Raw genomic sequence first — 26,826 nt, 5'->3', positions numbered from 1 at the left:
TTTCTCTTTCATTTCCCTTTAGTATCCTTTCAATGCTGCTTTTATTCCTAAACTTCTCCTACCTGTTTGTCTCCCACATGCCATAACATGTGATACATCTTGATGCGTATCCCCCTGAGGGTTGTCCCTAGCAACACTCACTAATACACTCTCCTGCACCAACATGGATGAGAAGATGTGGTATAGATGAGGCTCCTTTTCAGTTGTCCCTGAGTGTGAGTGGTGGTGTTGGTGTAATAGAAGCCGTCCTCAGACGAGCTCCATGCATAATTCAACGGTGGACCTCATCGCGGTTCTTATTGCCTGGAGACCGGAGCGTGCTGATGGATGACCTCTGCTGCAGCCTGTGTCACGCTGAAGATTAACCAGCAGGAGTGGAGACAGGTCATCTCTGCTGACCCCTTAGGCTCCTGCATGTTGCTGCATCACAGGGTCGTTTTGTGATAGCGGTGACAGTCCGCCCCGCAGTGCCACATGTACCACATGTACCACGCCAGCCTTTACCGGCCCAAGCAGCCCCCTTGGTTGCTGTAACAGCAAGGTGAAGGGCATTGTGGGAGAGTGATGATATTTAAAATGAAAGGTTAAAAGAAGATTTAGGGAGAGCGTGTGTAGGTGGAGCAGCCCAGTAATGAACAGTATAGACCCACTTCTTCCATTCATTTATAAAGTAGGAGGACTGCACATTCAAGTGGAAGTCGTGACATGTTAGATTTCGTCCAGAGAAGTTCAGACCTTGAAATCATGTTTCCTTTTTACTTGAAAGATGTGGGAGGAGGGTCTTGGTGGCAGGAAGTGAAATAAAAAAGAGGCACTATAAGGCCAATTTCTCTAAAATCCCTCTGTCAGCATATCCATTGCACAGTCCAATTTAGATGTGGCAATGATTGTGCCACAGTAGGGAACTTTTATTTATTTATTTAACTGACATTACTATAATTTCCATTATTTATGGCCCCTGTCTGTGGTGACTCGAGGGCAAATGTGAGAGATCTGAGAAAATGCAAAAATCGTCAGCCCTCAGTTTGCACTCAGTAATATATCTGGCTGAATATTACACTACCAGATCTTCATCAGTGGAATAAATTGTAGTAGAGTATCATTTTCTCTTTACTAAGGCTTCATTCTGCTGACACAAAACTCAATAATTGCCTTTAGTTATGAAGTAGAAATGTATGAAAAGAGAGACCATGAATGCATTTCTTGTCTACTTTGTCACTTCATCACAGTCAAGGCCAAGCTCAAACGACATGTTGAAAAGAACCCGTAAAACCTTCTTCACTCATTTTCTGAAGCCATTTGCTGGATCCAATAATTGTCATAATGTGCAGTTAGTAAAGATGGCATTCATTTTTAAACATAATTAACCAATAATCCTGTAGGTTTCGTATCCTCTGAAGTCAAGTACACCTCTTTAGTAATGATTATTGGGTGCTTCAAGTATTTAATTGCCAGTGGTTGATCTCAAGTTCTGTTACCTAACCTCTATACACCAAGCTAATCTCACATTACCCACACACTCCTCTATGCACACACACTCCTCTATGACCTAGACCCAAACATTAAGGTGAATTTGCTTTGGCTATTAATGGTGCTAGACTGTAACAATTTCACCAAAAGTGTGAGGTTAGCCGTCTCTACTGCCATTTCAATCAAAACACTTATGACCTTCAGTGATGTCTTTTCCAGTGTGCTTGGTATTTTACATCTGATTATACTGATTATTTTTCTTTTGACCTTGTAAAATGATGTTGTATTTAAAGACTATTAAAGAGGAGCTAAAGCAATTTAGTAATGCACTTCTATAAATTTACGGAGCTTGTACGAGACAAATAAAAATTATTATAATACATTAAAGCAGCAGAGGCTGAGGTATCCTACAATACCAATAATGTAACTCCATTGCGTTTTTCATTTCACATTTCCTCAAATATCTAAAGTCTATCTAAATAAAAAAAAACATCTCCTATTCGGCAGCATTTTCCAGCCTCTTCCAACAGTTACATTATTATATTTATCAGTTTTAGTCTACTGAGCACAAACCTCATTATGGCTCCTCAAACACAGTGACAAGGGTTTTTGCAGCCTGCCTTTTAGTAAAGTCCCAGTGGTGTATTAGCTGGTGGAATGCTACCCTCTTGCAGCTTTATTTTCCATAATAAAACACAGCTCAGCACATCCTTGTGCTGCATGCATAAAGAGCAGCCACCTTTGTGTCAGCCTAGGTTAGTCACAACAGGATCACCGGCAAGGAAGGAACGTCTGCACAGATTCCAATAATCCCTCATTATTCAATAAGAAATGAAGGTGAATACTTTGCACCTCATTGTTTCAGTGATCTCAGCTGCTTTATTCTGGGCAGTTTGCGCCATCGAGGCATAAACAGTCTCTACGGTATTACAGCATGGCACCATTTATGTCCTACATATCAACTATGCAGCCATGGTAAACATGATGAGCTACTGTTAACCTACTTCTGTGCTGCCAGGCGAACCCCCACAGGAGCACTTTCCTCTGTCTTTAATGCTCATAGGCAGAGGCACCAGAGATGCTGCGACATGTCAATCAACTGCACCCCACCACCACCGCCAATCACATGAACTCTAAGATGCTTGACACTGTTCCAGCATGCTGTGGTACACACTCGGAGATGATAGCACACATATACACACACACTTAGCCTAGATGTTGAGCGCATAGACACACCTGCCAGTCTTCATCCCATCACACGACTTGTCTCAGTTGCGTGGCAGGGCTTTGTTGGGGAGTTGACAGCGAAGGTTGCTTCATAAACCCGGCACGTGTCCATCTCATCTCCCCCGCTGCTTTGGGATGAAGGGAAGTGATGATCCAGGGATTTTTCGTTCCCTCTGCTCCATTGAGCTTACTGTATCACCTTGACAATGTTGCACTCTGTCACGGTGGCTACGGGGATAGCAGCTGGCATTTGGGAAGGAGAAACTGGCTAAGGGAGAACTTTGTGGGATTTAGATGTCTCCAAACAAATCCATTAACTGACAGGCTTAGTCATGCTTTAACTTACAGCGAGGGAGAAAGTGTTGGAAGTGGGTTGTGGTGAGATGCGGTTGAAGATGCAGTATGGGTTGTTGAGGAAATAATAGATGTAACATTGGTACTACATGAGTTTAAGTGTGTGTAATGTGGAGGCAGGCAGGACGTGGAAAGTGGGATATGCCTGTTCTGCTTTGACAGCAATGCAGCATAGCCCAGGGACTGCACATCACTGTTAATGCAAATTGCAGTGTCATGCTGATCAATCCTGGAGGCTGCTGAGACAGGGTTATGTCCTGACCAGTCTGCAGCATCCTGGCTTTAACTGCCGGACTGTCTGCTCTGTTTCTGTGTGGCACTTTATGAGGCATGTCTGTCAAGCTGGCTTGCTGGCCTAACTTCTGTTTTACCAACCAGCACATAAAGTATTTGCAAGACAAATGTTGTGCAATAAGTTTAACTAAATCCCATGTCTTTCTTTGTTTCTACAGGACTCTGCTCTAGTAAACGACTCCTGTGGGACTGGAAGGAAATAGCAAGACGGTGTGGGACAAGCTGTTCAACACGGAGCTGGGTGGAGGGGAGGAGACTCCGAACGGGCCCTCGAAGAGACATCGGAGCATTTTAGCCATGCTTTAGCACGCAGGAACAGCTGGTTGATCGCTGGAGAAACACGCGCTGCCTTTTCTTACACACTCCTGAGCCACAACCACACGCATCTCCTTCTCATCTGTCATTTACTGTACACCATCCCTGCAAAGATGCCGATGCCAAGGCTGGCACTGTGGCACTTGTGGTGACGGGGCACAGAGTGTGTGTGCACATCCGGCAGGCAGGGTGGTGGGTCGGTGGGTGTACAGGCACTCCAAGAGGCATTTTTGGGTTGGCAAGGTTGCACCATGCGGCCCTGGGCGGGTTCATGGCGTTGGATTACCCTGGTGCTGTTGGCCTGGGGCACGCTCCTCTTCTACATCGGTGGTCACTTGGTGAGGGACAGCGAACACCCAGAGAGGTCTAGCCGGGAACTCTCCAAGATCCTGGCCAAGCTTGAGCGGCTGAAGCAGCAGAATGAAGATCTGCGGCGCATGGCCGAATCGCTCAGGTAACAAGTTGGATTTGGTTTTTAGTGTTTAAGCTGTTTGACTGTAACAACATCAAAAAATGTTACTCCTACAATAAGTTTTTAAAAGTAAACTAGTATCCTGTTCATGTGGTTGCACAAATCATATCCTAGTTTCAAATTCCTAAGCCCACCCCTGGCTTTAAAAAACCTAAACAGGCGAGCTAGGTTACTGTGATTGAAACCATTGTCTGAGAAATAAAGATGGGCATAACTACGGTGATGTCACCCATTGGTTTGTGAACTACCGTTTTGAAGCAGACTGCGTTCCACTGTCATTTCAATTAACGCTGTGCTAAGCTAAATTCTAAAGCGGTTCAACTGACCGGTGGACTATTGCTGATGGGTGAGCTGGGAGCTCCGGTTGCATGGAGCCATTAGCTTTGTTAGCAAGATGCAACTGAAGACTAATCAAGACATTTTAAGGCGTTAAAATGTACTGTGATGAATTCAAAACATACTGAGAGGGTTAAAAATTCATTAGAATTTAACACGGACAACACCCCAAAAACAAGTCCATGCCTATTGTAATGTAAACAGTGCCGTGTATATGCATCACTGAAACTCTGTCCTATCGCTAGCACAGCAATCTGTCAATCACACAGTAGCCACGCCCAAAGCATCCCCTGCTTAATCGTCGACCATAATTTACAAAGTGAACATCGTGCTATATTGAAGAAGACTTGAAACTAGCGATTGAAAACCATAAACTCATTAGTAAATTGTTTACTGAGGTAATAAATCAAGTAAGAAGTAGGGTCATTTTCCCATTCACCTCTGTCGGAAATGCAGGTTTAGGGCACTTCTGCATTGGCTTCACTTCTCAGACCCGGAAGCTACGTCCATCTTTATGTTCAGTCTTTTATGGTAAAATGGAATGGTAAATGGACTTGTACTTATATAGCGCCTTTCCAGTCATCTGACTACTCAAGGCGCTTCACAGTGTTTGTCACATTCACCCATTCACACAGACATTCACACTGATGGCAGTGGACATCTACATACCATCTAATCTGATCTAATCATTCACACCACATTTACACACCCATGCGCAGCACGGGGAGCAATTCGGGGTTCAGTGTCTTGCCCAAGGACACTTCGACATGTGGACCGGGGGGAGATGGGGATCGAACCACCAATCTCTCGAACAGAGGACGACCCACTCTTCCACCAAGCCACAGCCGCCCATTTTTATGATTGAAAACAGTATAAGACATGTTATATCCAGGTTTCTGATCTCTGCCTGCCATTTGGGTCCTCAATATGAGTTACAGTATGTAGGAGTGAGTCAAGTCTGACACAACACTGATAATGCAGAAGATAAACTGTTAAACAGAGAAGCCAAATTCAGCAGAGTGGTAAATGCAACACAGTCCAGGCAGCCAGAAACCAAAGTGGTTCATTAACAACCACCGAGGTGACTCACTCACCAGAAATAATAGTGCGGCCAAGATGAGAAGGAGTGAGACATACAGTACCTGCACACAGACAGTTCAGAAACCAGATACTGCTTAAACCTCATGTACATGGATATTCATGTTCTCCTTTCTATATAGACATATCCAAATAGGATTAAAACTAGAGCTGCAACTATTGATTATTTTAGTAATCTGTTTGTGCTGCCGGGCTGCAGTGAGGTAGAGCCAGTTACTTACTTCCGTGTATCTCCGTGGAAACTGGATGTGTAAATTTGGATACTTTTTGCTGAGTTACGGAAGCATTGATGTGATGATATTGTGATAAGCTATTTTTACAGCAGACACAGCGTACAGAGTTTTCGTTAAGTTTCAGCTTGAAATGATCCCAAACTTTGGACACTCTATTGTTCTCTCTTGCCTGTCACTTCACTTCACCCCTCGCTATTTTCTATCCCCTTCTCAACTTTGTAATCTGTACCACGTCTTCTTACAGCATGTGTCCACCATGGTTCAGTGTCTGGTGTCCAGAACGTAAGACAGCCGTTGTGGGAAAATCATCCACGTGCAAACGCCACGCTATATATTTTCATTAAAGTAATTAATTAAACAAAGCTTTTGTAACGATGTGTTTCAGTAATCAAGTTACTTGCAGAATCGTTTCAACCACAATCAAAACAATGGTAAAAATAAGGACATTCATATTCAGATAAACGTGTTTTAAGCTGCAGTAGGTAAAAATTAAAATATAAGAAAAATTACAATATGATTAAAGGTTATTATAGATTCTGTGCCTAATAATCAATAACTCACCTCTTCTTGGCTCTGGCAAGCATGCAGGAGCTTTTCTGAACATCTGCATGTATGTTAAAGTAGATGTGCTGCTTGAACCAGTCGATGCTGCATCACATCTTGATCACTTTGGTCAAATGCATCAGTTCTAAGAATTTTGCACGAAAGCATAGTTGAGCAAACATATATAATGTCCACCTTTTGCTTGCCTGGTCGATATACTATGTATCATTTTTGAAGTAAAAAAAAACTATGGTGCATTGCATCATTCCTTTAAGTTTCTGTAAAGTCCTACAATTAAGTATATCCTCTCGCTCCTTGGTAATCTAATCAGATTAATATACAAATCCCAGAATGTGACAATGAGATAATCATTTAGAGTTTGGGAAAATCGAATCAGCATATAATTTAAAGCAGCATCTTGTGCCGTGCACGGTTTAACAAATGTTGCTGCAAATAAGGTTTCCTCAAAGCTGATCAGTGGTGCTGGAGATGCTGTGTGTGACAGACAGATGGATGGACTGTCAAACACCTCACCGAATTTCATTGTGTTATTTTGGCAGACAAAAGCACTTGTATGAGCCCATTAACCACACAGCATCATTCACACATTCAAGCTATGTGTAATAGAGAGACAGATGGTTCTGCTCTTATCTCCGCATGCTGACAGCATTTCTCTTTGCACATCAACCCTGGGTCTGTGCGACTGTGTGTGCATGCATGTGCAGGAAATGCAGTAGTGTGTCCTGGTGTGTGCTATATCAACAGGGAACTTGGGCTTCAGATGTTGCCTATGCTGCTCTTCTGTGATATTCCGATTCACTTTGATGCTGTGCCCTCATCTGCGCACACAAACGTAAAAACACACACACGCACGTTGACAGCTGCTCCCTGATTAAATCCCTTGCTTTTGTAATTATTCAAAATTGGCTCAAAAACAAAGGTGGAATTCATGGCATAAAAACACAAGTGCAGCTTTCAGTGAACCAGTGTCCAGATGGGTCCCCGACACACTGCGCGCTTGTTGCTTGTTATTAAGTTAGGTTGTTGATCTGGGACCGAAGCCTCCATAGTTGTTCACTGGGGCAGCGCTACAGTGCCTTCTCAAGTCCCTCTAAGCTTCAGCTTCAGCTAAGTATCCGGCACAGTAGGCCAAAAGCAGGCAACTGGCTATCTGGGGTTAAGCTTTATGAGCTATCAACAGAGACTGGTTGGTTTGTCCTCTGTTCAATTGTGTGTCTTTCTGCTTGCCTGTGTGTGTGTGTGTGTGTGCGCGCAGTGGTCAGATACAGGCCCAGGAGAGAACTCCAACACCCTGTAGTGTCTCTTATCCTTATATTAGAGCTCTATTAGACGCAAAAAGGCTGTTAGTTAGTTGCCCATCATTCCTGTCACAGAGCCCCCCTTTCCCATTCATTGCCTCCTCCTGTTCCTCGTTTCACTCCTTCTTCACCTCCCTCCTCCTCCTACTCCTCATTCCACTAGCAAACTGCTGACGGAGGCATGGCGCCAAGCCAGACTCCATCCTGCAGGTTGTCACAGACTGACTGACTATGTAACAACTCGCCAGCTCACTGATGGACTAGCTCAAAACATGCCTAACCCCATTCACTGCCTTGCACGTTCTGCATATTTTGACTAAGAACATGAATCTCTGGATGTTGCACAAGAAGCAGAACCAAATCTTTGCAAGTATCACATGGCATATGACAATAAAGAAGTTTCATCCAAAACACCCAACCTTCATATTACTGCGTTGGTTTAACGAGAGGCCTCCGAGAGAATTAAGCCCATAAAACTGACATTAATACACCTTTGTGTTGAGTTGTTGTGCAGTAGACACCCACTGCATTGAGACTGATTTATATGTCAGAGGAGGATTTAACTTGGTTAGTGTCATCACACCACAGCAGTACTAGATGGATGTGTAATGCATTATTGGGCAGTGTTGTGCATTCGTCATGTACCTGAAGGGATCTTGTTTACATTGTCTCATTATCTTTATGATAGAGAGTGATAGTCATACTGAAGCCGTTTGAATGGGATATTGAATTTCTTGATCATAAATTGCAAATTTGTGTAGCATCAAAGAGAGAATAACATTATTTAACCTGCTCAATGAATACTTTACAATAGACATCATGGCTTACCTATTTTTGCTGAACTATCCATATTTTCCTTTGAATGGAATAGTCATGTGAAATCAATCAATCTATCAATCACCGTTCAAATTCAGATTAATATCACCTGGCTGGCCCACAGATACAGTCCAGTGATTTGGTTATTCAGGCCATTCCTTAACGATTTGAGTGACAGGCAGCATGCCAACCAACCAATCGCCCAGCAGCATTAATGAGAGGTGAGCATGAGGTCGAGCTGCTCAGTCGGTCTGGCTCCGCCCTCTCTGCAGCTGTCAGTCACCTCGGGCACAGAGCCATGGCTCCTGTGGAGAAAATGACATGCGCCGGCCTGATGATGTGACATCGGAGGGAGCGAGGGGTGAGAGTGACAGCTGCGCTGAGCGATGAGGACCTGATCGATCCCCTCAGGCATGCCAACAGAGATGGGGCGATGCAGAGGAGGGAAGCATGATGGATGGCGTGAGGACTGCACTAAGTAAAGAGCAGCAAGGAGGAAATGGAAAATGAGGACTGAGGGAAGAGAAAAGTCGTGGAGGCCAGTGCCATTGCACTAAAATTGTCGATGTGTAGCACATTTTGCATATGTCTGCCTCATGTCAGGTCCCTATCTTTCAAGTAAAATAAAATTGCGAATATAAACTGTAAAAATAGACGTTTAGTTTGGTGACGTGAGGCCACTGTCCATCCATGTACAAGGAGACCGTGAGAGGACTCATTTATCCTGTATTGTTTTTAACTCAGTGCGGCCTCACAAAACAGATGCTGCTGCTGGTTCCAGACCTGAACTCCCATCGACCCGGCTGTCGCTCAGGCCCGGCGAGGGAAGGTCTACTACCACACACACTAGCCCCATTGTGGGAGCTGTCTGTGGTCAGGACATCTCTGTCAAGTAGGGCTCGGAGCAGGGCTGGCTTGCTCCGGGTGCACTGAGGCGTTGAAGCATGCAAAGCAAGAATGCACCATTCAGAATCACTTTACTTGGAATTATACTGTTTGAGTCAGTGGACATAACACAGAGACAGCAAAGGAAGGAGACATCGAAGCAAAGTTAACTGATTCGACACAATGCAGAAATATTTGCACAGAGACAACAGATGCACACATCTACTGTAGTACACATACAATGCAGTATTATGCAGTTGTACAATCACTATTCCAATCGTGATCTCTTCAAAGAGGTCTTTCAAACGGATTCTGAGCAGTGGTTGGTAGGTTTTCATGGTGATGACCACACTTTTCCACCCATTTATAGTGTTTACTTGCCTTTCCCACTGGGACATTCCTGTGTTTTATTAGCTTGACTTATTGGAGTCAAGTGGTAAGCAAAGGCTGGAACATGTCAGTCCAGTCTTTGATGCATCACAGTGTACATACAGTACACACAATAATCTCGGAGCCAATCTGCTTCCTGTCTGATGGCAGATAATCTTTTGGGGGCAACGGATAACGGCGTCTCTATAAATAGATATCTGCATACGAAGTTACTAAGTTAGTGTGACGAGTTAATGAAGCTAAATCGTCGTCAGATAGTAGTTGATGGGTTCCGCCTCGTTTGCAGACTATTTACCTGCATGCAATCGAAGCCCGCTCAGACGTAATTGGTAAATACTACTCAGACTACAACCAGAAACCAGACTGCTTCCCAAATCTAGTCAGGCTGCTTTCAGATTCTAATTTCACATACAGAATCTGTTTATAGAGATGATACAGTGCAGAGTATGGGTATATGTAATCACATGTTCTCCTTTATGTTAAGACAAATTGTGTTCATGTAGGCTTCCATCATCAACACCTCCCAGAATACTTCACATCTCCATCCATATTTATGGCTTCCCAGGTCAGCACATAGGTTTTCTTTTGAAGTCAACCAGATTATATTAAATTTAACCATGGAAATTTGTATGCGCCATAGTGCCATTCAGGCCTCCACTGTTCAAACTGCCCCGCCCGGCTCTAATCACCCTGTGAACTCTGCGGTTACCTAGAGCGGGGGCAGGAGCCAATGCAGCGACAGCTGGGGCAGCATTTCAGAGGAAACTGGGTTGCATGCTGAACCTCACCTGCTTTCCGGCTCAGTGCATAGTGCCAGTGGGGCTCATCACCCCCTGCTTTCATAGCTTGTCTTCAACTCCACGTTATAACCCCCCCCCCCCACACACACACACACACACACACACACCACCACCACCACCACCCTTTCCACCACCACCTTTCCGCCCTGCCTCCCACTAGATAGCATTTTTCTCATCTGTTACCTCTCCTGTATCGTTTGATTAAGACTCTGTTGATTCCAGCTGTCTAGTCTCCGCTTCAGGTCCTCTAGAGATACCGTCAGGAATCATTTGTGTATTTGTGTACGGTATTTGCTTCCTTCCTATGTGTGTGTCTGTGGGTTTTGATACCACTGAGTGTTTGGATATATTTTTTATCTGCACATCTTGGTTGGGGATGCTTGTGGTTTACCTGCACCAATATTATGTCTGAGCCGTTTATGTGTCTTTGGAGCATGTTAGCTAACTTCTGTATCACATCTCCGCTCATTATCATGTGCTGGCCTGGCCTATTTCTTCTGCCTTGTTAAAGGATATATCATTTTGCTTTATGTTACAGTTTTTGCAGCACTTAAAACCCCTGGGAAATGATGTCACTTAGGAAGTAGTCTTACTTCCTGTATAATGGTGTAACAAGCAGGTTAGGGTGTGGTCTTTGGGAATATTGTTGAATGTTGTTTGAACAGACTGTGCTGTAAGAATAGACAGTGGAATTGATACTTCGAAAGGAAATCCATCTGGGTCTTATTTCAAGAGATCTGTGTCAGGCAGCTGGAATGGGCTTTCACAGATTTCATAAAGAAAGGAAGCGTGAATTTAAGACGTGCATACAAATACCCATGATGCAAAGGTATGGTTAGGTTTATCCTTGTCCATCACACTGTTATATAATATAGGAGTTAACATATCCTGCCTTCTCTCCTCAGTTATTTCCATGGCTTTGAAGCACAATGCTCAGTTAGTGCTCAGTGAAGTGGGAGGCCAGGGCTTTTCAGGGACTGATGCTCAAACAGTGTGTGTGTGTGGGGGGGGGGAGTGCAGCGAGAAGGGCTGTTGCAACTTTAAAAGTCTCATCTTTATGCCTGCCAGCGAATGATGTTCCTCACTCAGGGAGCAAATTGAGTTTGCATGCCTTGATGACTCATTAACATGGCCTTTGCAGCACTTCACCAATTCCCCTGTGCATTCAAACATATTCCTATTTTAATAGTTTTATGTAGAGGAATTGATTTGGTATAATGTCAGTTTCAGCTCTTTTTCTCTCCTTGGCTGATTTGAACTGCGTTCTGAGCATGACAGAGTGCTCATTTGTGTTTTCATTATGTGCACGCAGTAGTTATTCATAGTTCATCGACACAGTGCTGTGAAAATGTTTATTTAGGTCTTTATTTCAGGGAGCCATGGTTGACACTGAAGGCATACAGATGACTGAAGGCAACACAGGCCAGTTTTTATATATATCTTGATCGTCTTACTCCTACCTCACACAAATAAGAAAGACCATGCCACCATGACCACTGCAGCACTAATCAGCCTACAGTATGTACAGTACAGTAATGAAAGGGGATTTCCAGTTCAGCCGCTCATAAATGCTTAAAGTACAGCAGCACATTCTGTTTAATATATTAATTGTATCTGAGAAGCTTTATGTATTTATGTTTTTTTATACGTTAAAAGTTTGTTTTGATTAATTTTCCCTACTTAATTAAATTTGTATTATAGAGTGTTCAAATGTTGGCCCATTATATCACATCAGACAGACATCATTAGAGTCATCCACCAACGTCAAGAAAGAATAAAAGTAATTTATTCTTTTTTGTATAGTTTTTAAATCAAAGTCACAAAGAAATGTAATTTAATTCCCACTTGTCTCCATAATGTGATATCCAGTACTTAGACTAGTCATTGGATATTGAAACAGGATATAATGTTTGGATGTATTGTTCAGAAGTAGATAGGCTGGCTCTAACACATGGAAAATGATTCAGTACTTTGAACATATTGTTAAGCTTAAAATAAATAATCTGGGACAGGTCTCCAGGAGGTTTCACGATGGTGAGAAATGAAGTCGAATTTTCAGTAGTGCACATTAAAATATGTCAACCAACCCTCACAGCTCAGTTTTCACTGCAACTTTTAAGACTAGAAATGTGAGAATGGAGTCACTCCAGTAAGATGCAGTGAATGTAAGGGTGATAAACATTATCACAGATTCTCAAAACTCCTACACATCATTAATGACAATTAAAACTGGGGTTTCTATCTGTGCCCTGCACTATTTCTCAACAGATTAATTCCCAGATAGATTTTGGTTAATGGTGGAAGAGGAAGTTTACAATATTTGCACAACATCCAACATGCTTCTCCATATTGAAAATCATGAGAAAAGACCAATTACAGCCAAGCGAGTAGTGTGTGCATCTAGTCAGGTGTGAGAAGGTTCAAAGTGAAGTCATGTACATGTGTTTTACAGTCTACGGTACTAAAAATGTGCCTGTCTCAAGGTAATGGTCTCATCTTAGTCTTGTGTTGCCGGACCAAGATTAGTGAAGCTGAAATTGCAGGATTGGATCACATGTGATCTACTACTGGATTACAAGTGATCCAGTAGTTTTACATCAAGCTAGTGCTGAACCAGTAGCTTAGTCAAAGTGGGTAAAATGATAGTGAGTTAGGTGAAAATGCCAAACTGCTGCTCAAATTTTAGGACTTTTTCTTTTTACTAAATAAACAACTTTGGCTTTGGAAACATGCACATTTTGTTTTCAATTTTACCAAATTATTTTTCTACATTAGATTGTTTGGTTTACTGAGATACGGTTTTACCACTCCAGCAGAGTATTTCTGCAATGAAAGACATTTATTTGCTCTCGTTCCCATGCTCACCCATCACCCATCCTCTTTTTGTGTCTTTCTCCCCCAGGATACCAGAGGGTCAAGCAGAAGTCGGGTCCCTCGCTGCAGGAAGACTGCGCTCCCTGGAGGACCAGCTAACCAGAGCCAAACAGAAGATCCACAGCTTCCAGAAACTCACTGGAGATGGTAAGCAGGGCAGGACCGTGTAAAAGGTTGCAGGAAGGGATTTGGCACAGAGCTTGGAAATATGAAAGGATTGATTTTAAGGTGCAGGGGTTGACTATATATGGTGTAAACCAGTCAACAGGCCCTTGTGAGCTTTCGCCAGCGGCGAGAATCTCAGTCTAGTCCGGCGTTAAATCTGCTGGAGCTCAGCAGCAATGATGGCAGAGCCTTGCCGTCAGACGGGCTGGGTTATGTGTGTATTTTGCACTCTAAGCAGTGGTCAGAGGGGCAGGAAAGCTGTCGGTGAGTGGGGAAATGTGTGAATGAAGTGGAAGCGGTGTGAATGCCCCCAATGACAGAATGGGAGAGAGAGGGGAGAAAAAGAGAGACGGAGGGAAAATAAAGAAGGACATGTGAGTGTGGAGGGCAGTACGAGGTCAGCCTTTCCATCTTGCCGCGGGTGGAGAAAAAGCTAAAATTACCCTCCAGCTTTTTCCACCAAGGGAGGGAGTGAGGAGAGAGTGCAAGATAGGAATGTAGAGGAAAAAAAAGCTTTTCCGTCTCGGCCATCACCTCCTTGCTGCTTCAGGCTGTCCCTTCACTTTCCTGGATTTTTTTGGTTTCTTTCTCTCCACAGAAACCAGAGCAGTCAGCTGTGTTATCCATGTGGGTTATTCCACTTTGTTTGGCTCGGATGAGGTATAAAGTTCCTCCCTGTTGTTAGAACTCTGTGAGAGAAGACATGAGAGAGAGCCATGAGGCACAAAAACAGTGCTCAAGTGCTCTTTATTGAGGTCAAAGCAACACCCACAGACAAAGAATAAAAGAGGAACATTTGAATGGTTATATTCCAAAATATCCCTATCTTTGTGCCATTAGCCTATTTAGACTCATATATTCTGATGCACAAACATTCCTAAAGACCTCTTGGCATCCTTTCATACCTTGTTCCTCCCAGCTGTATTCCCAGGAAGCTGCTTTGAAGTTAACGTCATCGATTCATTGTTTTAGATCATACCTGTTTCAAATGTCATGCCAGCTGAGTATCTTTGTTATGTTTTGATGTGAGCCGTTCTGTCTTAACCCTGCAGGCCCGGGGCCCACTCAGGAGGAGCTGCGGAGGAGGGTTGAGAACGGCGTTAAGGAGTTCTGGTACTTTGTTCGCAGCGAGGTGAAGAAATTGGCCAACGCTGAGCTCAGCGAGAGGCAGAAGTACGCTGACACGCTCCTACAGGACCTGGGACACCAGGAGAGGTGGGCTTGTAGTTGCTTTACAGTGGAGATGTCAACATGTTCCACGGGGATTTGAAGGAAACCATTGCATTCATTTTGGAACTTAAAATTGCCCATAGATGTGAGTGTGATTGTGTGTTTGTTTAACACACTCCAAGCTAGTATTTGGACACTCGTTCCTTTTATATTTTATAATATATTTAATAAATATCTGCAATACTGTTATCTAATATCCAGGTCTGTGATTAGCCTAACTGATATAACTGAGCAGTCATCTGGCCCTCTTGGTGTATACAGGCCTGAATACTGAAGCTCAATACTTTATTAATGTCAACTTAAAAGTAAAAAAAGAACCTCATTTTGTTTACTTTATTTCTTGCTTTTGTTGAGACAAATTTAGCATTAAAGAACTTTTTTTTTTAATGACAATGTTTTTATATTTCTCAAAGTAAGTTATTGGTATTGAAACTAAGGTCAACAACAGTATTGAAACATTTAAAGGAATCTCCAGCCCTGTTAAATATTAGGTGTTCCTAACTCATCCTCAAAGCAATTTCAGTCAAAAGCAACTGGACTTGGTTATTTGTCTATGAAGTCACTGGAACCCTTTGTGCTCCAAGTGCCAACGACCGTTGGTTTCGGCTTTGTTAGTACTTTATTTGGTCTTAACAACAGTCGTTGGAGTCATCTGAAGAAAAAAAAACAGATTGTTATTAGTTTATATTATTAGTTCATTTAATTTAAAGTTAATAGACAGAGCACATGAGGAAATCTGTGTCTGTGTCCTTCAAAATGACTAACAGAGTTTGATATTTTAAATCAGGACCCATGACAAACATTTTACCTATCTGTTCTCTTGTATCTATTAAAACTGTAGAGGCTGCAATTGGGTTTAACAATACCAATACATCTTTATTTTTAAACAGAAAACATTATGAAGTGATTATGAACAAACTTATTGTCAAATTGGAGTGATAGAATAAATCACCTGTGAGATATGTCTGTGGCTAACTGAGCATGATGGGAGTACGGGCACGTCTCTGTGTGCTACCCGCATCGACGCAGAGCATGTATTGAAAGACCCTGCCATCTCTCGGTGTGCCTTTGTGTGTGTAAGAGAGCTGACATTCCTCTGCTCCTTAGCTGCATACTGTGCTAAACTCTTTATCAGGCCAATCAAATGCTAAGAATATGATTTAAATCCCTTCTGTATCTGTTCACTGCTCAAATATTCTGATTCACTGGGAAATACGTCACAGTGCAGAAAGTAAAGAAGCTCCAAACTTCCGCTTCACAGTGACTTTAAAGACTAAACAATTAATCAGTTATTTAAAGAAAAATAATCAAAAGATTCATTGATGATGACTATAGTCATTAGCTGAAGCTCTGGGTGGATAAATGGTTGGTAGTGCTAATGGTTTTCTGTATAAGAAATAGCTCAGAATCCTGATCAGTGTTTTTAAATTTCCCCATTTCTTCTTTGTTGATGCATTCAGTGCTGATTAGACTCACAGGCTACTACTGTTACCAGCTCTGCCTACTGATGCTGTCAAAAGTTGACACATTTGAAAGGAGAAGTTGAAGGCAGCACTGGCAGTGGATGCTGAGAAACAAAGGGCAAAGGTCACAGATACACACTCTCTGTCATCTGAATGGCCGGCTTCCACGCTGCTAAATGAAGAAAGGCCTGATGTCACTGAGCCAAGTGGTTCATTGTAATCCTACTGAAGTGGTTTACAGGGCCCATTGTCTTAGTCATTGCTGCCTAAGCAGCTTTCCAAAGACTGATTCCTCACCCCATACACACAGGCGTGCATGTACACGCACACAGTCACAGACTTTCACATGCATTCACTCTCCATCTAAGCCCCCCAGCTTCCTTTGGAAGTGCTGCAGGCAAGGGCTATGAGAGCAAGCACAGATGGGGCAGAGGTGAAAAGAGCAATGCAATGTTTGACTCGAATAAATGCACCAGTCCCTCATTTAAACTCTGCTCAGGACGGGGTTAAGGTCCTCGTCTCGAACATTTCCCAAGTAAAAAAAAAAAAGCAGCACATTAAAAAAGTATGCAATTACTTACTGTACCCGCTGTACAAATGAAAAAGATGATGAGCTTTCAGTTTGTAGACTTGAGGGTAGGACATCATCTGTGCATTTAAGGGTGCACTCATACTTGGCCCAGATGATCTGTGCCATGCTTTAGGATGATTGTCCCCCCTCCCTCTTCCCCGCGGCCCAGGCCTGCTTGCACTCACATTACTTGAAGTGATGCCTCGGCTCGATTGCTTCTTGCTTATGGACATCATCACCCCTGGGAGTTTTTTTTTGTTTTGTCCAGCTGCTTTTTGAATATTTTCATCTGACCAAATCTGCAGTAAACACTCCACCTCCACATCAGACCACCACGAATTCTTCGGGGGCATCTTTTGATATGTCCGTGGTGGGGAACAGTCATATTTAAAATAGTCTTTGGACGGCCGTCCATGCTTGTGCTCATACATGTGCAATTGTATTTTACTAAGGGCCTAGCCACACGAGAACACGTTTTCCTATAAACGCACATTTTAAATACCGGTTAGGCCAACCATCCACACGCAGCCGTCGTTATCGGAGCCTGAAAACGGTCTTTTCTGTAACTAGGTCCAAGAGTGGGAATATATGAGAAAATACAGTCTGAAAGAAAATGCGTCTAGTTGATCTGAAATATGTGCAAAATTTTATACTTTATGGTGGGACATCATCTGTGTCAAAGTTTTTAGTATTGTTTGATCAAACATGTCTTTAGATGGTACTGACCAATTTGATCGGATTAAATGTGTAGGAGAAGTTTGGTAAAGAGGCCCTATTATGCTAGTTTTCAGGGTCATGCTGATTTTCACGGAATCAACTACCGTACAAGCAGGAAACCATGTCTATATGGAAGCTAGCCATGTTAGCTGCGCAACATGCTAACATTAGTTTTAACAGGTTAACTTCTAAAATAAACAGTAAAACAGCATAAAAGTGGCCAAATTTACAGCTTACAGTTTGAGTCTGTGCGTAGCAGCATGACCAATAGGAAAGTCAGGATTCTTCTGCGTGGACAAATCCCGGAAATTCAGAGAAATCTCTAATAGCGACCGAGACCCTAACGTTCAGAACTGAGCACAGCCAACCCAGATGGTCTGCAGGGCTCATGTCGAAATGCAAGTACTTCATTATTTGACACTTTGGTATTATTTGACCTGACTATAAAACATTATAAGTACATTCATAGGTCAGAAAAGACTGAAAAGCATAATAGGTACTCTTTAAAGTATAAAAACATGTGACTTCCTATTGTCAGTAGGGGGCACTATGACTGAGTTGATATTAATCAAGATGTTGATCACATTATAAACTGTAACAATCTAAGGGTGAACCCCAACAGTTCAGAATGGATAGGACAGTAGCTGAAGCTGTTGATTTGTAAGCAGAACAGGCTCACTATAGGCCTAATCGGCCAGTGAAAGAGTACCTTTTCTCACCCTGCCTCACCTAGCCTGTTGATATTCACGCTGTAATGTAAGCCTGAAACCCTGTAAAAGCTCTCCCGTTGATGCAGCATCAGTACTCTGCTGAGGTGAACTGTGCTGTGCTCTGTTGCCAAGCCCAGCGGCTGCAGCCTCAGCGACTGCAGTATGAGCCAATCAGAAGCACCGGGGAAGCCCACAAGCTTCACATATGCCCAAGACCACACACATTTGAATACGCACACCCCAGATACATAGGGATGTTAGGGCTGTGTGGTGTTCCCCTGTCTTGCTGCCAACTTCCTCAGGGCTTGTCTGTTGACTCTTTCTTGATAAGTTTTGCAGCCAACCAGGTTAGCTTTTCCTTCTCACAGAGGGTCGCTGATTGCTCCCCCGCGTGCTTCTGTCTTCTGAATTTGACACACTTGCACACATTGTGGTTCCAGCTTCAAAATGGGACAATGAGTAATGATACCATCTTATTTGTAGAGAAAGGCACTATTCACCGTGTTGCACTGTTGGGACATGTTCCGTTTATCTGCTTTGTGTGTGTCTTTACATGCAATACTGAATATATGCATAAGAACTCTCAGTCACACAGGATGTGACTGATTTGGGTCAAAGATGTGAGTAATAAATTAAGCTTGTGTGTGTGTGTGTGTGTGTGTGTGTGTGTGTGTGTGTGTGTGTGTGTGTGTGTGTGTGTGTGTGTGTGTGTGTGTGTGTGTGTGTGTGTGTGTGTGTGTGTGTGTGTGTGTGTGTGTGTGTGTGTGTGTGTGTGTGTGTGTGTGTGTGTGTGTGTGTGTGTGTGTGTGTGTGTGTGTGTGTGTGTGTGTGTGTGTGTGTGTGTTGTGTGTGTGTGTGTGTGATGTTTGTGTGATGTGTGTTTGCATCTGCCCTTAGCTGCAAGTATCAGAGCTCTTGGGCATGTTTATAAGTGGATGGTCACGATATTTGGCAGTGTGTGACATGACACAAATACGCTGTCAGAGGCTTGCAGATGGCAGACTCCAAAACAGCTAAACAACCAGAAAGAAGCGTTTGTCGTCAGTCAAAACTTTTTCTATAAACATCCTGAAAGCATAATGAGCCTTGGTTAGACACATGTTAAAATGTCAACATATGCTGTCTGGTGGATGTTCTAATTTAAAGCCATACATAATGTTGTGGGAACTTTTGTAGGCAAGGGGGTTAGCTTCGCAATAGTAGCAGACATTTACTCTATCATCTGGCTATAAGTTTTGAGCAAAAACAGAGTCATTTATGCTATATTAGTATATGAAACGTCTGCATGTCTATCCTAAACTGGACAAACATAAGGTCACAGAGAAGACACGCAACTGTCTAATGCGAGATGTATAAAATATGCAAGTTCCATCAAGATTATGTTACCTATTCAAGTAGGAGTGGGCAATATTGATAAGGCTATGTCCTTTTATTTTACTGAGATAGATATAGCATCTTATTGTAAATGTTATTTCTATAAACAGTTTACAAATGTTTGATTTTTGCTAATCCAGTGAATTAGATAGACGATAAAACAATTAAGTTACTGTACATCAGCAATATCTTAATGGTACAACCAGCGATTAAAAGTACTTACAGGATTTTGTAGCCAAATGGAAAAGGATCACAGGAAATCCTACCTGATGTATAGATTAGTAAAAAAATTAAAAAGAGAGAGAGCAGGGGACAGTGTGATCCCGGCTCAAACCCAACAGACCCAAATAGAGGAAGAACACAGCCAGCCCGACTCAGGTCCCTTGTCAGGTCTTGGTTACCAGTAGCCGACTGGATCTGTGAAGACTTACTCACACAGTATTAAAGAATATCAGACTATTGACAAATTTCTTTCATATCACGGTATATATATTCATATCCCCCAACCCTGTATTCAAGGAAACATTTTTATCTTCCACACTGTCAGTTTTTATTGACATTATTGAGTCAGAACGCAGCACGTATGTATGTATACATTTCTGTGTGTAAGCTCTCTATGTGTATGTGTCTATTGATTTTTTTTTTCCTAATCTGCCACACACAGACACTGTAACTGCGAGGGCAATTGCAGTGTACAAGTCTCCCTTTTAACTGCATCATGGCCATGAGCTTGTTACTGAATCCTGGAGCCACACATTTTAAATGGCTGCTATGGGAATGAAGTTGACCGGAGTTGCTGATATGTCAGTTAAGGACACGCACTCACATGCTTAAACATCTTTGAGAATGCACACATAAGTAGTCCTAAATATCTTTCTACTGTGTGGTCCAATTTTGCCCAGATTTTGTCATTTTTAATGAGAGAAAAAGAGAAGTTTCTGAAGTGTTATGTTGACACTACAGAGTGTAAGAAAGGTTCTTTTCAAAGGTTACGTACCAACCTCTCAGAGATGTACTGGAGCTCTGCTGTTGAATGCAAACCCAGGCCGCTTGTTCTTCTGTTTGGCAGTGCATTCATATGTTTCATGATGAAAAAATGGAATTGGTGAGGTAATGCTCCTCATCTGCAGTTATGGCCACATCTGGAGAATATGCTGCTATTTGCACATTGTATTACACACATAAAAAAACATCCAACAGAGTTTGTAAGCAATCAGTGTCTCTGTACAGCTCGTTATAATATATACATGATTTGTATGTGTCTGCAGGTCCATCATGACAGACTTGTACTACCTCAGCCAGGCGGACGGAGTGGGCGAGTGGAGAACAAAGGAGGCTAAAGACCTGTCGGATCTGGTCCAGAATAGAATCACCTACCTACAGGTATCTACAGACACACCTGTTGCTCAGCCAACTGGCCTTGCACTGTAATTCACACACTCTCTCTTTCTCTTTTCTGTCTCTCTCTCACACACACACACACACACAAACACACACACACATACACATATACATACACACACACAAACAGAGAGCATTTATGCAAATGTTTCTCTCACAGTTATTACTGCACATATGAGTTTTTGAGGACATCTTTCACACTTGCTCGTCTCATTTGCACCATCTATAACTGTCAGCATCAGTTTCCAAGAGGAGCAGGTGAGGGGTGTGATAGCAGACTGTCTCAGCAGTCGGAGTCTGACAAGCAGGATTCTTGTTGCTTGTCAGCGGTTTAGTGACACACGCGTGTGCATCAAAACACTTAGACACACATGCAGACTTCCAAAATGACAGATCGGCAAACGCAAATGCAAAAATGTCAAAGACAGACGCTTGCATATTTACTCGGGCTGAGATAGATGCACATATGCTTACAGTCAGCACACACAGCCTGAGATCTGTGACACATCCACTCACCCCCAGCCGCCCTGGTCCCCTCCCCCAGCTCTGGCACTGCCGGGTTCCCGGGTGGGGCTGTGCGCCGCGGCATCGGGCCCTGCAGCATTAATGAGCCGGTGTGTTTGATGAAGAGGACCCAGTCAGTCTGGCTGGGCGGAGACAGCACCACTAACAGCTGCTGTCACCACCGCTGAGGGATCACACCGCTCCACCAGCTGCCGTCACTAATTCATCACACACACACCGAGTCGTGCACAGATGGATTCACCCACACCTAAGCGAGCAATTGGCATACACCCACACACACATATAGGTGCAACCACAAAGATTGATGCACATGCTCTTACGCAAAGAGGTGCCCTGTGTATGTGTATGTGTGTGTGTGTGTGTGTGTGTGTGTGTGTGTGTGTGTGTGTGTGTGTGTGTGTGTGTGTGTGTGTGTGTGTGTGTGTGTGTGTGTGTGTGTGTGTGTGTGTGTGTGTGTGTGTGTGTGTGTGTGTGTGTGTGTGTGTGTGTGTGTGTGTGTGTGTGTGTGTGTGTGTGTGTGTGTGTGTGTGTGTGTGTGTGTGTCTGTCTGTGTGTCTGTGTGTGTGTCTGTGTGTGTGTCTGTGTGTGTGTCTGTGTCTTGCTCTATCTCACACAAAGTCACATATCTCATATCTATATGTGCACGCACTGACAGACTCCACCCTCCTATCCTGCTGTCTCTGCCACCCTCACCAGCATCTCCCTTCATTCCTGGTATAACTAACTCCATCTTTGCGTCTGCTCCATCTGTCCACTCACAACATTCAGTGAACATTACCGGTTTCTTCAGATGGATTTCTGTTGGACACACTTTTCATCTATTTTTGCACTGTGAGCCTGTAGATTATGGCATTTATTGGTAGTGAGCAAGATCAAGTTCGTTTTTTGGGGCTTTTTTTTTTACTGCATTTCCCAAACATCACTTGTAACTCAACAAACATGTCCAGCAACTGAAAAATTATAACCCTTGAAGTAGCTATAATCAGTTTTTTATATTGTATGTGAAAGAGGTTTTTGTAGCAGATTTTATTTGCCAAGTTTGGGTGGGAAAGCAGCATAGTTTGTTTAGGCTGGGTTGTAAAATACCCTCATTTTAGAGTTCCAAAATCAGCTGTTCACTATCTGCAAAGCACCAAACAGCAGACGGACAAAGTTAGCAACTTTGGTGGAACATTTATCTTTTAATGAGAACCAACAGAGCTATAAGGGGAGTGAGAGACAAACACTACTGAAAATGACTACTAATATTGCTCCATGTCTGCTGGAAGTGTGAGTACGCAACCTTTTGCTAACAAGTTTGCAATATCAACTTGTAAAGTGATAGTGTGAGAAGGATTTTAGTCCTGGTTGATTTGGTGACACCTGTGGTGGTGGTGGTCAGGAAGGGCACAAAAAGGGCACAAAAAACAGTTGTGAGGCAAAACTTATATTATGATGCATACCAGGTGTATTTGGACATCTTTAATTAAATGTAAAAAGTAAATAATAAAAACAATAGTTTTAAGACAAAGACTAATATAAGCCAAACAAAAGCCCTAATACCTCACTCAAAGCCTTGCTTTCTCCCTAAAGAGAGCCCCCTCACAACTAAAACACATCCTTATATGGTAGACAGACCAATCCCTAATTGGTACATATCTTTATGCTCATTACAGACTAGGTTGTTTACATATTTCCAAACAAATATGCAAACAGAGTTAAAAAAGCCCCTACAACAAATATTTATATCTTGAAAAAAGACTTGAGGTTGAGGTTTAGAGGTTGTCCTCAACATCAGTTAAATACTTAATAAACTTGACCACCATTCTCAATAGTTGAGGTGAGTCACTGACTTCAGGAGAATTCAATGCGATGTGACTTAACTGTACAATGCAAAGTAGTATAGTTAACAGAGCACTGGTATCATGTCACACACACTCTGACCAACTCAAGTTGGACCGCTATCGAATTTACTCCGTGCGCCCTCCCCAAATCAGAAGCAAGTCTTCAAATGTAATTTATCATATCTCCAAAACACTATATTTTTCCTTTTTTAATTAAAATCTGTTATCTCTTTACCATGGGCTCTCTGGGCCTTCTCCTTTATTATTAATACCTTGGACGTACTGTTTACTGCATGAAAAATAACCTTGAACCAGCTGCCCCCATCTTTATCCAAACCAGTTGCTGATATCTAGGCAGCTAGCTGATCGTTTTACAAAAGGCCCCTGCTCCCAGCTTATTGGTGTTCCCATGAGATTCAACTCTCTCAGGAATTCAAAGTCACAATATAAAGCCATATTCTGTTCGTATTATCATGATTAGTTTAACAGGTCATATGAATATTAGATACACAGGAACATATCAGTAGGTACACAATTTGAAACCAGTCGTGGTAAACGCAAACAGAATTAAGAACAATGAAATCTACTATACAACGAAGCAATTACATAATGCAAAGTGTTAAATGACAGTTTCTGAGAAATATTACCAGCAGTAAATGGTACCAAAACTGGGTTATGTAGGAAAAATAGTGATGAAATAATAGAGGTTTAAAGGTCCCCCTATTGTGCTAATTCCCAGGTTCATAATTGAATTTGGGGTTTCTACTTGAACTTAGTGTGATTTGTTTCACATTGTCTGTCTGAATATACCTATATATTTGTTCTGTTTCAGCGCCTCTCTCTTTAATTCCGCCTCTCGAAAAATCCAAGTCTGCTCTGATTTATCAGCATCTAAGGGTCTTGTGCTCTCTGCATCAATACAGCTGAGGAATGACTGACTGCACTGCAGCAGCACGTCCTATAATAATAAAGGCATGAAAAAGGCCCAAAAAATCTTTAAAAAAGAAGATACAAGAGCATTTTCTTGTATTCTAGGTTCTACAAAATCGTATTAGATTAGTTTAAAACCGAAGTGTTGAGGTCTTGTAAGTTAATGAACTTGTGTTACAGTAACACAATGATTGTTAGTTCAGCCATCTGGAATAAAATACTGTCAATCCACAAGACTTGATTATGCATATTTATCGTACTATAATGTTGCCAACTGAAAGTGTGTCTTATTATATGTAGGGTTGCAACTAACAAATGATTTATTATTGATACATATGTCAATTATTCATTCATTTATTATATTTTTATGAATTGATTAGTCATTTGGACTTTAGGAAACTGTTTTTACCATTTTCTGACATTGATATAGTAAGGTGAAACCTTAAGTATCTTTTTAGGTCCCAACCAAGAGCCTTTTTCCTCCTACTCAAAACTATTGAGTCATCAAAAAATGGGATTAATCGACTGTTAGTTGCAGCTGTAAGTATATGTTACACCTGTGATGCCAAAAATGTATTAAATCCGTGCTGTGTTGGTGAAAAAAGCAAATAATAGAAATATGTTGTTGTACCAAATGCATATTTGTGGAACCTGTTGACAGATTAGAAATATGTCAAACTAATTCATAAAAGAAAAACTAAATGAAAACTTAAATTATTTGAACATAAATGATTTTACTTCTACAAATATGATATATGTTGAAAGGACTAACATAGAATATGTAGCCTGTAAATATATTATTTAAGTCCATATTACATAACAGACTTCATTTGGGTAAGCATAAACATGTCTTGTCCATTCATTTACAAGACCTCAACATGTTTGCTTTCAAACAACATAATGCAATTTAGGAGAACCTGTTGACAAAGTAAATGTTTCAGTGTTTTGAGTGTATTTCTCTGATGATTGAGCATTTTGATACTTTAACAGTATTTATGTAGCTCTTTAACATGTTGTATAATGAAAAAAGACCTGTGACTCTCACTTTTACCCATATTGGACATTTAATGTCTTCTTGCTTAGATTTTCTGATGATAATATTTGGGTTTTCTCTTGGTGGAGCTCTTTGATCGTTCAGTCATTGGGGATGTTAGTACTCCCGCTACCCACTCCTTCTAAATGATGCACGGTTTCTACTTCAAGCGAAAAATGTGTTACCACCTGTGCACTACAGGTGGTTTTCCCTTAAAGGCGTCCATGAAGAAAATGCAAAGACTTTAATGAGCTGGATCTAGTGTAAATCAGCTGGCAACAGAGAGTAGCAAAACAGACATTGACCTACACAAAATGTATGCACTTCAGGCTTCTTAAAGTGTCCGCAGCTTCCTTTCATCCTCCGCTCTGTTTTGGGATATGAGCGTCACAGTGAATATTACCTGAGCTCGACACCAGTTCTCTTATCCAGTTGTTCACAGCCATATTCCCTACATAAACAATATCCCTGTGGTCTCTCTGAATTGAATCACTCTGCGACTGGCTCTATGTTTTACACTCAAAAAGAACACCATTTGAACAGGCACTTAACCTACAGTACAGAGCGGTACTCAGAGGTTGCCTTTGTGCATGCATCTGCCGTCATTATCCTTGAACCCAGTCTCTCAGTGCTTCAGAGTCATTCCAGCTCACCGCCATCAACCAGGGATCCAATGGTTGCGCCACGCCACACGGCTCATTCCTCACATTGATCTCATCCAGACATGTGGCTCAGATGTCGAGCTCTGTCAAAAGAAAAGCTTTACGCAAGTTCTCTTGTCAGGACGTCATTGTAGATTATTAGCACAGTAAGTTAGCTTACACCTATGGGGCTAGTCGTGAACCAGCAGCCTGTAACTCCAGGGAAATACCTGTGTGGCTTGTTCTGTCAGCTCGATGGCTGCTGTACTCTGCTCATGTTATTAAACAGCAGTGGTGGTAATCAGTTTTCAGCACCTAAAGGAGTCTCCTCCCCTCCTCCTCCTCTCCTCCTTCTCTCTCTGCCTCTCCCCCTTTCCCGTTTCATCTCCACTGTTTTTTTTATCCTCTCATCACTTCTCCTCTCCACTTCCCTCTCCTTTCCTCTTCCTCTCCTGCTAGTGTGCGATAGGCAGCGTTAGCCGGTGGGTGCCGCACGGCCTGATTACTGTGAACCATCCACAGCTGCAGCAGCCTAATGAGGAAAACACTCCCATCAGCCCGTAATTGCTGTTTAGGAAGCTGGTTGGCATGGGCATTGCGGAGTCGCTCAGACCGGCTGCCGAGCAAATCACAAACCGCCCTGCAACCCATCGACAACACAGCATGTGTTACTCTGTTGGTTTCCACTTTTCTTTCTTTCTTTTTTTATACACAAAAAAGGAAAAATCCTTGTTCCTTCCCCCAGCGTCTCTCATTTGGTATTTTTCCCCTTAGACTTCGTATGATATCGAAGCTAATTTATGAGAAGACAAAGAAG

The 26,826-nt window shown here is 42.3% G+C and overlaps 1 protein-coding gene across 1 annotated transcript in view; it reads left to right on the top strand.

Moving 5' to 3' along the window:
- The window catches only part of fut8b (fucosyltransferase 8b (alpha (1,6) fucosyltransferase)), an 87,421-nt gene that overhangs the window by 41,856 nt on the left and 18,739 nt on the right, over nucleotides 1-26,826 (top strand). Inside the window, exons 2-5 of the mRNA XM_083933738.1 lie at nucleotides 3,504-4,114; nucleotides 13,455-13,573; nucleotides 14,644-14,806; nucleotides 20,925-21,039. Coding sequence (XP_083789864.1) covers nucleotides 3,912-4,114; nucleotides 13,455-13,573; nucleotides 14,644-14,806; nucleotides 20,925-21,039 — 600 coding nt within the window. The 5' untranslated portion in view covers nucleotides 3,504-3,911. The remainder of the gene's footprint in view (nucleotides 1-3,503; nucleotides 4,115-13,454; nucleotides 13,574-14,643; nucleotides 14,807-20,924; nucleotides 21,040-26,826) is intronic.

This window comes from Echiichthys vipera (assembly GCF_963691815.1).
Source record: "Echiichthys vipera genome assembly, chromosome: 19".
NCBI lineage: Eukaryota > Metazoa > Chordata > Actinopteri > Perciformes > Trachinidae > Echiichthys > Echiichthys vipera.
Note: the sequence above shows the minus strand (reverse complement) of the source record. Positions and strands in the feature narration are given on the sequence as shown.